The 12,856-nt window shown below is 34.9% G+C and overlaps 1 protein-coding gene across 1 annotated transcript; it reads left to right on the forward strand.

Annotated features, from left to right (window-relative positions):
• Positions 1 to 5,172: 5,172 nt before the first annotated feature.
• LOC135627525 (paired amphipathic helix protein Sin3-like 4) lies at positions 5,173 to 12,443 on the forward strand. The gene is made up of 10 exons (XM_065133654.1): positions 5,173 to 5,303; positions 5,487 to 5,614; positions 5,711 to 5,965; positions 8,178 to 8,605; positions 10,709 to 11,341; positions 11,423 to 11,523; positions 11,610 to 11,748; positions 11,831 to 11,980; positions 12,077 to 12,240; positions 12,311 to 12,443. The coding sequence occupies exons 1-10, from the start codon at positions 5,173 to 5,175 to the stop codon at positions 12,441 to 12,443; spliced, it is 2,262 nt and encodes a 753-aa protein (XP_064989726.1).
• Positions 12,444 to 12,856: the final 413 nt, after the last annotated feature.

The following is a 12,856-nucleotide window of genomic DNA, read 5'->3' on the forward strand; positions in this document are numbered from 1 at the left end:
TTTCGCTTTTGCCATATACCATTTATGTTACAATTTCAAATTTTGTTTCTGGAGATCTCTCAAATCATTTAGTTCTTCAGGTAATGGTGCTATTTCAGGATGACAATGACTTGCTTGAAGAGTTCTGTCGTTTCATACCTTTTGGTTCAGAAAGATTACCTTCTCATCATGTGTCATCTGTTGGACCTTTGAGGCACCACGATGAAGGGAAACCAACATATACGAATGATGCTCAAGGTGAAGAGGTACTGGAGTTTTGTTAACTTTTTCTCAGTATTCTGGATGTGTGGGTCATAAATGAGTCTGATTACATGTAGACGTAGATTATAAGTGAACAACAATCTTCTTTATTGCATATGGTCACTAATGGTATATTTCTGCATAGGAAAAGACTTTAGGAAGTAGGAACTGCTTGGTAGTGATACCCTGTTGTATTCAATTTAACATACTCTGACATGACACATTGTGTCTTCTAGTTGCTTCAGAAGAAACAAATATGCAATTCACATGCTGAAGGTGAATTGAACAATGAATTGCATGACCTAGAGCACAACAAGAGAAGAAAACACCTTCAGAGAAGTCACAAGGATCGGAGAGAGTATGAGTCAGCCAAAATGGACATGGAGCATGAAAAGGATTTGAACAATATGCTGCTGCAGAGAGGTGACGAAAGTACTTGAAACTTTCTAATTCATTGTAATAAAAGCTTTTTCCTAAGAATCATAGGAACATTGTGCATAGTAACTTGGTAATTAATTAGTGATTCATGCATCACAGGACTTTCTATGTGCATTCTCATTGAACATAGATGCTAAAATGTCCACAGACATGTCAATTGTTTTTAGTTTCAATTGTTAATTCATCTTCGTTCCTGCTCAAACCTTTTACTGAAAGTAAAAACTGTGAGTCTTTTGTAACTGGCCTTTGCACATATATGATGTTTATGATTTTTCATTCTAACTTTAAACAAGATGTTGTTAATTCTTTCTTAAGATATGCTGTTATGATGAGATTCTGAGGGACTGTAGTTATAGTAGTATTGCCTTTACAAACCAAACAATTGCAGGCCTGCTTGCAGTTGCCACATCATACCTGCTTCAAATACCAACACCTTCTCCACATCATTTCAACAACATAAAGGTCTTGTTAAACATACTCTACATTTGATTGTGTGCCCTCTCTCTTAGATTTGTTAAATGTCCTATTAGAAAAAAGCAGAAAAGTGGTCAGGTTTACCTTTTCTTTTTAACTTGCTGTATGATAACTGAGGCATTTCTCATGTATGATCTAGAAAAATCCCACCTCTCATTTTCTATAAGCTGGTAACTAGATTTTGGCACCAAGTTACCTTTTATCTTTCATAGTTGTTGTTTCATCATGCCGACAAACCTCCTTGCGCTATTTAGTTATAGTATTTTATCATAAATTACTGCATCAATATTGCAATCATGTTATTTTTCCTGCTGTGTGGCCCCTTTCTTATGAGGAAGATTTCCATGTGGTAAAAATGATAAAAGGGACAAAATAGGAGTATGCACAAATATACCATGTACTAGTGTTGTCAGGGATGTCACATTACAACATTGTAGGAACTTGCATATTATGGACAACATTTATAGTAACTTGCATATTATCGATGTTATACAAAACATTGTATTTTTATCCACATTACAACAATAATAACAAAAACAAGCCATAGTGCCTGGGGTCTATTACATCTCTTACTCTCTTACACAACTAATCCTAATCGGCTTCACTGACTAGTTGGAGCATCTACTGATCTCCTTTTGATATTTCAATATTATTTTAAATACTTTTCCTCATTTTATTTTCCATCAGAGCATCACCTGATTGTTCAAGGTTGTATATTTTTCTTATTTTGTTTTTTCTAGTAAGCTGCACATCCACATTAATATCCTCATCCAGAAAACGGTGAACCCTGTGCACTCAGCAACATTAACTTGTTGTGTGTGTGTTTTTTTCCTAACCATCCAATATTCCTCTCACATTTATTTAAAATTAATTTTTAATTTGACCCAACGGTATTCAGATTTTTTCTTATCTCCATTTTGACTTGATCACAAGCTTACCAATATTATTGTCTGATTGCTAATCAAAATCAACATGGGTTAGTCTTGCTTCAAGATGACTCAGCAAATCCAGTGGAGTTCGATACCCATTTAAGGTCATTATTCCTTCTCGTGGTGGTGACCAGTAGGATTCCCATGACCACCAATAACCCACTAGAAACAATTAATTTTTTCTTCATTTTTATCTTGAACATATATAAATAAATGTATAATATCTTTCTCTGATATTATTCTTTGAGAAATAGATCTATTAAAAGGACAGGTTGTGAATCTGAAGAAACCTTAATGTAAATTATGTCCAGTTCATGGATTTATAAACTATTTAGTGCAAAGTTATTATATCAAATAAAGACTTGATTGTAAGTTTGTAACTGTGAAAGATATGTTTTTTATTAGAGAAGAACAAGAAATATATTTAAACAAGAAATTATCATCAAAATTGATGAAATATACTCTTACCTTGTGTTTGATAAACCCATGTCCAAATATATGTTATCGTTCAACTTGGTGTGACATCGAAATCAAGGCCATGTTGCAGAAAGAAGAGGATGGGAAGGCAGGAGGAAAACAGTGTAGGTGTTACTTAGGAAGATATACGCCATCACTCATTCACAAGTATATATATCCCATCCAACATCCACAGTATATGGCGAAGGTTTGAATAAACTTGTAATGCAAGTTAATGGGATTGTGACTTTATATTTTAAGTGGACACAGATGTAAAATAATATAAATTGGAGGCATCATTTGACATGTATGTGTGCATGTGGATGTATGCAATCAGCCATTGACAAGTATATACATCTCATCCAACATCCACAATCTATAGTGAAGGTTTGAATAAACTTGTGATGCAAGTCAATGGCATGTGATTCTATAGTCTATACAATAAACACACAGTACTCCATTTCATCTTGTATAACAACATTGATCATATCCAACATCAGGCAGAGATAAACGATTTTTGTTAGATGATATAACCATATTACTATTCCAATGGATATCTAGGGCTCCATATTTTCTCTATTTATATTCCCCTTGGTTCGAGGCCAATATCCATGTTATTTTATGCAGATGCTAAAAATACATTTTTCGTTCTTATTCAAGGCACTTATATTCTAATATTATCACATACTAAAAAGGGAGATATGCATACCATGATATGCAAAATTCAAATGTTGGACCAAATGTTTAAATGGTAAAACAAGCCTCATTAATAAATTGGAACAAATTTCTCACTTCAATGTTTGGTTGAGCTAACTCCTTATAGACAAACTTACTGTTAATGGACCAGATACAATGCGCTCAATGTCTACACAGTTAGGATGCTTTTCATGCAGGAAAATAACATTCACAAAGTAACACTATGATTTGAGCAATCTTCTAGAAGATGTCTTGCATGTAGTGGGCCTTTCAGACCCTGTCAATGTGTATTAGGTTTGGGAATACTATCTTTGTGCATGTTCGCCCACACAGAGAGATCACAATGTTGTCCTGTTACCACCATTTACCATGGCCAAAACTGATTTAGTAACTCAATAACTTGTATAAAGCAAGCCTTGACAATATGTTCTGAAATTCTTAAACTCAAATCATATGTAGTATGCCAATCAGGTAATACAATGTCACACTTTTGACTTTACTTTTCTTGATATGGGAATATGAGGACAAAACCAGTAAAGATGATTTAGAAGATGAACAATCTTCCAATTCGTGAATCCAATTAAATGTTTTTATTAATTAGACATTTTTTTAAACAACATCTGGTAAATGCAACTATTTAGTCAGACCCACGAATGGAGTTCCCAGTTCCCATGACACTCCATTTCATGTCTATTACCAAAGTTATCATTAAAATTTTATTTAGAGCATGAAAGAATTAATGTTATTTTTTTATTAATATTGATTTATTTGAACATCAAAACTCAGTATTTGAATATTGATTTATTGATTTCATGTCTATTGCCTTTTCCAATCACATAATATATTTCTTTCAACATGCTAGGCTACTAACATTTTTTAAAAAGTTCCAATGCCTCAACATATAAAAGAAAATGAAGAATATGTTATTTACTTTTAAAAATGGAAAAGAGATTGTTTTGTTTATTAATTTATGCTAAATATCTGGTTTTGAGTTGCCCATTTTATTTGGTGACAGTGAGGAGTTAGGTGGAGTGGGATTGTTAGACAATATTTTGTGATGATTTAATTAAGGATGACTGAGTTGACTTTCATTCACACTTGGACATGATCTCTTATCCAAATAATAAACTGGAAGCACAACCTGATTCTTTTTCTTTCTATTTTGCTCTGATTTTATTGTATTTGGGTAAACTCTTGCTTTAGAAACCTCCCTACATGGCATTTGGCCTATGTTAGTCTACTGTGTAAAGTGTAAACAACAGCAGTTTGCATTTCTGAAGCTTCTTCATGACATATCAGTCCATGCTTCCATGATTATGTATCATTTTCTTATAGGAAAACAAGATTTGATGGGGATAAGTTGCAGGATAATTTCCATTTGTGACCCGATTTGTTGACTCTTAACATCGTGGAATTGCTTCCTGGATCCATTATCATGCCAAAATGGCATGTGCATGTTGCCAGTGCCTAACTTGCCAAATCTATATTTGGTTGTTATTTTCATCTTATTTAGCATTTAATATTCAATAAAATTATCATCCTATTCTAATGCAGCTCTTTCTCTTGAAGGCCATCAAGCTAGACTAATCATGGAAAAGGAGTCTTTCATGGATGTGGACCTTGAAAGAGATGATATCAAGAATGTAAAATTGTCCAAGAGTGATAGGAATATAGAAGGGAAAAGGCTAATTAAAAAGGGTCCTTCTTCTAAAGATGCAGATGTTTCTAGAGAAAATGAAAAATGTGATCTCAGAAGAGCAGATTCAGAGCTAGATCTCTCAAACTGTCAGCGTTATGCCTGTAGTTACTGCTTTCTTCCTAAGAATGTAGACTTCAGATCTTATATTACTTTTTCTGTCTTTTAGGAATTTAGTTTTCTATCTTTTGCTAATCTATTATGTGTGCTTTTCAATAGTATCCAGTACCTCCAGCAAGCGGCATGACTGAGCTTGGTGCATCTGTCTTGAATGTTCATCTGGTATCTGTTACTTTTGGAAGTGAGAATTGTCCTTTTAAGTTTACACGCAGGAACAAGTATGAAGAATGCTTAAATAGATGTGAGGATGATAGGTATGTTTAACTTTGTAACCAATGTGAAATCTTGCATGTAGATTGTTCAAGACCATTATAGCCCTTACAATAAGGTCTAGCACTGAGAAATGCGTCATAAGAGCCCACAACCACATCTTTTCTTTCATGACTGGAAGATGCATCAATAGTTGAATTCTTTTATAATATCATGACTGTTTCCAGGTTTGAGCTGGATATGTGGTTAGAGATTGCAACTTTAACTGTCAAGAGAGTGGAGGAGTTACTAGAGAAAATCCACTCTCACAAAATTGAGCCGGAAATCAATATTCGAATTGAAGACCACTTTACTTGTAAGTATATGCATAAAGTGACAAAGCTAAACTTGTTTGGAGTTTGCATTAAAAATTTTGGATTGGAGATTATGTTATGTTTATGTTATGCTACAGCTCAAGACTTGAGATGTCTAGAACAGTTGTATGGTGACTATGGACTGCATGTTGTTGATATTCTACGTGAGAACGTGAGTGCTTCATTGCCTGTCATATTGACTCGTTTAAAGCAGAAGCTAGAGGAAGGGTTAAGAATGCGAGCAGACCTTCAAAATGATTGGGCTGAAGTTTTCGTCAAGAACCATTCAAGAGCACTTGACCACCGTAGGTTCTATTTTAAGCAGCAAGATCCAAAGACCCTGAGTTTCAAAGGTAACTTTAGCCTGACTAGATATCATGTACATTCTTTTCTGTTTTCCTCTTTTCTGATTCTTTATTATTTCATAAAGTTTGGCTGGGCCTTAGACCTAAAGAAGAAGAAGAGAAGGAAGAGGAGGAGAGGAAGAGGGGAGAGTAGGAGAAGGGCAAGAGGAGGAGGAGGAGGAGAGTATGGGTGGACTGGCAGTGGCAGTGACTGATGAGCAGCGTGACGGAGGTGAATGCGAGAGGAGAAATCATGTGCAAGAGAGAGGCTGGTGGGGGTTATGTATTCCTAGTAAAAAAATAAAGAAATAATTGGGTATGGACCAGATGGTTAGCCCTATTCGATAGACTTACCAGGCAGCAAGCCATGTCTTGGATCTGCTTTGCAACCTCAGAGCAAACACATTGTTGAGAGGGGTAGGATTTCCGTCATCAATCTAACTGTTATCTGATAGCCTGGCCAAGGGGATGAGGTGTCAGTGGAAAGGAATCCTCTTCCCTAGATACCAGGGCAAAAAATCTAAAGGGATAGTCATGTCTTAGTTCATGCTCGGAACCGGCTGGTATGTACTGGTTTAGGTGAAATGAAGTTCCCTGCTTAGACCATTCTATAAATTTTGTATAAAATTGGGTTCTAGTTTGTTGTGGATTTATTTCAATTGGCATGCATGGGTAGTCCATTCTATACAGAATATCAAATAGCCATTAGCTGCAAACAGATGCTAATATCCATGCAGCAGCGACACAATTTATCATTATCTAGCAATTTATGTTTCTTTGTTGTTTCAAGCAAATTGGCAACTTTAAACTTGAGGTAGTTGTTGCTTCTGTTACAGTCAACGAGTTTTATTATGGCATAGGTTCTGCAAGACTTTGGATACCTATGTTTGTTCTTTTGACAACTAATTTACTATATTTTATAAACATATCTTCATAATTTGTTCATCCTGTAAGAACTGCCCAGAAGCACTGATTCTTCTCTGGTGCCCTGCTCATGCACATGTCTGGCCACATTCTGGAGAGTTGAGCAATCAGCAGTATGGTGATGAGTGACCTTGTTCTCAAAGATCATATCCTAGTATTATTTTAATGAGTAGTTTTTAGGAGTTTGCAGACTTTTGCTGAGGGGAAAATTCATCGCCTAATATAAGGTACAATTTATATCAAAGTTCACAATTTCATGTACCGACAATGGACCTTTCAAGGCACAGACCGGTACCATACCAGTCCATACGACTGTCCTGAGTGTTGGTATGCCGGTACATATCAATTTCGAAAAAAATCCTGAAAAAATACTTAAAAAACAATAAAATGTCCTGTGGTACAGGCATTATACTGGCTGCCTTTAAGCATAGAATATCAGGCCTATGGATTCAGAGTACTTGGCTCCTTGTTAAGGAAGAAAGTTTTTATTGACCTATCAGATGAACATCTCTTGGTATGTACGGTTGCAACAACCTAGCTGATTAGAAAAGAATAATGCATTAATAATCAAGTGAGGTGCCAAAAGTCACAATATTCATTTTTTTTTCTATTTCATTTATCTAATTTGAATGATCCTTGTGCATTTCTTTATCCACTAATGTGATGACATGATTGTTCAGCTATTCAATGATAATATCTGCAAGTATCCTACCTCTTCATTATACGCTCTTTTATATATTTGGAAAAAGGACATTTAAAAAGAAAGCAATTGGTGTTTTACACTGAATTATGATAATCTAACAATCTAGAAGCTAAATGAGACTGGCATGGCAAAAGAACAACCTTAATATGCCACCTAGACTCACCTGCATCAGTGGAATAAATGATCATTCTGCATGATTATTTTTTGTGTAATCTTTAGAGACCAATTGGTTTTAGGTAGAAATTTATTATATCTTCGTGAACTTCTTTTTTTAGAAGAATTCTTAAAAAGGATAAATCTAGTGTACAAGGCTCCCGCCAATCAATGCACTTAGTCTTACCCCTTCAAGTAGAGAGGTGTTGCATTTGTTTTTTTTATAGAAGTTCTTTTGTGCAAACCTATAGTAGACAATCTGTTGTCATATTGCATTTGTTTTTTTTATAGAAGTTCTTTTGTGCAAACCTATAGTAGACAATCTGTTGTCATATTGCATCTGCTTTTTTTTTTTGTTCTATAAAGTTGTTTTATTCCTGCTGTACTCAAAATTTGCTGTGTTCTCAGTTCATAGTTTGATGTTTTTTGTCATCTCTGTAGCTTTGTTGGCTGAATGTAAACTACTAAATGAGAAAATGGATGAGAACAATCATCTCAAGAGTGCTGCTGGGAATGGACATATTATATCTAATATGGTATTTGAATATACAGACACAGAAATCCATGATGTACTGTACAAAATTATTACGTTATCAAGTGTTGAAAATTGCACCTCAAAGGATGAGCTGGACAAGATCATGAAGGTATGGACAACATTTGTGGAGCCAATGTTTGGAGTTTTTTCACGGCTCCAGGACACTGAAATTAACAAAGAAACTATGAAACATGATTATAAAGGTAGTGTGTCATCCTCATGGCAAAGCCATGGTGCTCCTTGTGCTAGAGGTTTTTCAACACATCTCAAATCTGGTTACCTTTTCAACCCATCTGTTCCTCAACTTGGAAAAGAAAATCTTAAGAATTTTGAGGTATTATTCTGCTTATTTTTACATTAGCAAAAATTTTAAGTCTGAAGTGCATTGGACATTTTATCCTTGCTTTTACTTTACATATTAGCCATGATCTATAAGTTTGTATATAAGTTTATACATTTTATCCTTTTACATTTTTCCTATTAGCTTAAGCTTTTCTAAGAGGTGCTACCTTAACTAATAATCTTATTATGCAAGTTGTGGTCTAAATCCTGGTTCTAGCCCCTTTAATGTTTAGTTTGCTCATGCAGGGTCTTTTGGCAAAGCCCGATGGTTTTTGGCTTGGGTCCACTTGTCAAACCCATTAATTCTTGCTTAGGCTTGCAATTTGATAGGGGATGTTAGAATCTTAAGTATAAGTTGGGCCTATTTCCTATCATTTTAATATCAAGATGAATTATTAGTGTTGTAGTTAGAAGAGGCAACATAATTAGTATTAGTGATGTGAGAAGAGGTGGAGGGAGACATAGAAAGACTTTATTGTAAACTATAAATAAAAATTATAATTTTTAAATTTAACTAATGACATTGTTAAACGATCCATGTAGCCTATCCCAAATCGTTGAAAGTTGAAACATTATGACTTGTTATTCTTGTATCAAGATAAAGAATGCAAGTAGATTTTCTTTGTAGCACTATTTTGTTTATTGAAATATAATTTTACTTCTATCTACCAATTGAAATATTTTAGCAAGGATTGTATGTACCAAGAGTGATTGTACATAGCATTCCACACACACATTCTCTCTCTCCGTCCCTCTCTCTTACTCTCTCACTCTCTGCCAACCACCAGAGACATGCCAGAACTAGGTAAGTATTTGGTTTTTGTATTTGTTCCTCTTTCCATTTGATCAGCTTTTCCAATCCAGGATGGAACATACGGCACTAGCAATGCCAATGAGCTTCCAGCACAGTGTTGATAATGTTTCAATTTTTTTTTTTTTGGCATAAAATTCATTTAAGAAAAGGAATAAATGTGCTAGAGTAGGTTACATCCTAATCAATGAGTTTTGTAATCAATTACCTTCTTTTGGAACAGTGGATATTGGCACTAGTCAACAGAAATTATTTGACATTTTTATTTCCTCAGTTATTTTGACACATATTCTTCTTTTTTATTTAACATTTCTCCTATTGTATTGTACTTATTTTATTGTTGGAATGTTGTCTATAATTTTCGATCCTTCAATTCCCAATCTTTTGTACTTGGTGCATGTTGGGTATTTGTTTGATTCCCTGCATTTCTGGTACTTCTTGGGGTAAGAGTTTTTAAATAGCTTGAATATATGAAATTAACTTGAGTTTATGTTGGAATCTAGTGTATGCACTAGGACAGATACTTTACCACAGTCTTCCCAGCAGCCAATCACCATAGAAGTCTAGAAACTTAGCCAGAGGCATTTCGGGCTTCATCACATAATAACAAAATGTTGCTGTGTAGCCTTTTATGAAATATTCAAGTGGAAGTTGTATTTTTCAGTTTGTTTGGTTTAACAGATTCATTTTCTGAGAGAGACTGTTAGTGTTATGTGAGTGGGCCTTCATTTTGTATAAATCCAATCCAAAAGCCTTGCATGTATATAGTTTGAAATGATGCCCAAACAAACTCATATTCTGGTGGATTACTAGTCCTAATTCTGAGGTCTTTTGGTGAATGATCACTCTTCATTGTTGTCTTACTGAGCCATCATTTGAGTTCTCTTATTTTTATAGTATATCTTTTCCATTTCAGAGTTCTCACTTCACTTTGTCTCATTAGTGCTATCATGCTATTTGAGCAAAACCTTTTCTCTATGCTTTCTCTCACATTTATGATCCAAACATGAATCAACTACCTCTTCTATGCGGTCACCAATGTACATACCTTCTTTCTTTTTTCTTCTTTTTGTGCTGCATTGTTCTTCACATTGCTGATTTTGTGCTTTTCCAACCTTATGTTGCAACCTTATCTAAACATGTTCTTCTATGTTCTCTTTTAGCTAGTAATTGGTACCATGCAAGTCTATTTGATGACCTATTGTGAAAGTACTATGCACCTTCTATTCTATATTACTGATGAGCATAGTCTGATTGAGTAATAATGTTTTGTTTGTTCTATAGGGATCTCAGAATCGTAAGTCTATTGCGCACAGGACATGTGGTGAACAACTAGAAATTTTTGATGAAGTTTATCAATACAATGAACTTGCTGCCATTTGTAATTGTGAAGATGGAAGAGAAGATGGTGAATTGTCACCTGAAGTACATTTTGAAGAGAATAGCCTTTTAGATCTTGAAGGTACTGTGATTGACAAAGTTGAAGTTAAGGATGGTCCAGAAGGCAAACAATATCAAGTATGTCCTGGAGAATCGATGTGTGATGTTGAGGCAGAGGCGAAGACCAAAGTGGATGATGTCGATGCTGTTAATGATGGTGATGAAAGTTCCTCAAGGCATTTGAGGAACAGCCCAAATTTATCTGAGACAGTTGTAGATGCATCTAACAATCAATGTGATGATGTTGGTTATGATGTCCAGGAATCCTCTCATGAACATGATGGGGAAGAGGAAGGTATAGATCATGACACCAAGAGTGACGAAATGTCTGTTTTAGACATTTTTGAGGGAATTTGTCATCCAAAAATGACAAAACCTCTTACTGAGCGTGCACCTAGAGTATTACATCACAAAGACAGACGATCAAGGATCTTCTATGGCAATACTTCATTCTATTTGCTCTTTAGATTTCACCAGGTCAGAAGAATGTATTTCATTTCTGTATATATAGCTAGAGAAACAATTTTCTGTAATTTTATATAATATTTTATTTGGCAGATATTGTATGAGAGGATACTCTCTGCTAAAACCAATTCATCAGCAGCTGAGATACAATTGAGAACACTGAAGAATACAGGCCTTCCTAGTTTTTACGCCAAGTAATGTATCGTAAATAATTTATTTATATGCATATATATTTAATGCTATATCATTATGTGCTATAACATTTTCCATGTCGGTGCAGATTTAAAGAATCACTTTACAGATTTCTTAACCATTCTATTGATAAATCAAAGTTTGAAGATGACTGCTATACTTTTGTTGGGCCTCAATCATATTTGCTTTCTACATTGAACATTTTGATATCTAAACTCGTGAAACAGGTACAAATTATCTAAACTCGTGAATATTTGCATTCTACTTTTGAATTTCATTAAACTCAAGTAATTCACATCTTTCTGTCAGCTACAAGCAGTTGCATCAAATGAGATGGACAATAGGTTTTTTCAGCTCTATGCATATGAAAATTCAAGAGGACCAGGGAGATTCAGTGATTTGGTTTATCTCCAAAATGCTTGTGTCATTCATGATGGGGACATTTTCCGATTTGAATGTGTAGGTTCTCATGGCTCTCTGTAGCTGAATTATAAGTTTCTTTTTGTTTTGCGAGCACTTTTCTCAACTCATGACTCATCAAATTTATTTTTGCAGTCTCTAAACCCTACACGGTTATCAATCCAGTTGGTGGAACATGCCTGTAAAGAAAGTGACTCAACTAATATTTCTCCAGGCTCTGATTTTGCAGATTACTTGTATAATGGTTTCCTTAAAAGTGTTCCAGATATAAAGGAAATGAGCAATGTTTTTCTACGGAGGTATCTTTTTGTATGATGGTTGAGGTTTTCTTTAATTGGCTGTTTTTTTAGGATTTATGTCTAACTGCAGGAATATGCGTAAGTGTAATTGTGATGATGAACATTCTGCAACTTGCGAGGCCATGAGTAAGATTCAGATGATCAACGGTCTGCAATGCAGGATGCTCAGTTCTTCTCAGGCACTAATCTCAAGATTTAACTAAACTTCGTGGCCAACTATGCTATGTTCTTAGTTGGTAATTAACTCCTTTCTTATTTGACACATGAAATGGATGTTCTGCAGGTATTATATGTGCTAGGCACAGAAGATTTCTTGTTCCGCAGGTGGAAGAACAGGAAATTGTCGGATGGTATAGGCTCCTTACACATGTACCCGGCAAGAGTAGAGGACGTTTGAGGCTCTTTCTCTCAAAGTGTTTAGATCAATAAACTTTGAAGGAAGCAGCAAGTATATCAAATGCTCTGATGACATTTCGTTTTAATATATGGCATTGCTTCTTCAGTGCCATAATCTTTTACTTTCATACCACTATTTAGGTTTTATGTTAGAAGAAATAACTTTGACCAATGCATTTTTATTGACCAAGAACTAACTCTTTCTTGGTTCTCCGCTTTT

The sequence above is a fragment of the Musa acuminata genome, chromosome BXJ2-11 (genome assembly GCF_036884655.1).
Source record: "Musa acuminata AAA Group cultivar baxijiao chromosome BXJ2-11, Cavendish_Baxijiao_AAA, whole genome shotgun sequence".
NCBI classification, from domain to species: Eukaryota; Viridiplantae; Streptophyta; class Magnoliopsida; order Zingiberales; family Musaceae; genus Musa; species Musa acuminata.

What these genes read in the sequence shown, in the direction of transcription:
- LOC135627525 (XM_065133654.1), top strand. Translation starts at nt 5,173, where the DNA reads ATGACTGAGCTTGGTGCATCTGTCTTGAATGTTCATCTGGTATCTGTT. An exon ending in TGCTCTTTAGATTTCACCAG is followed by an intron (nt 11,342 to 11,422) that starts GTCAGAAGAATG and finishes TTTATTTGGCAG; the next exon opens with ATATTGTATGAGAGGATACT. An exon ending in AGCAATGTTTTTCTACGGAG is followed by an intron (nt 12,241 to 12,310) that starts GTATCTTTTTGT and finishes GTCTAACTGCAG; the next exon opens with GAATATGCGTAAGTGTAATT.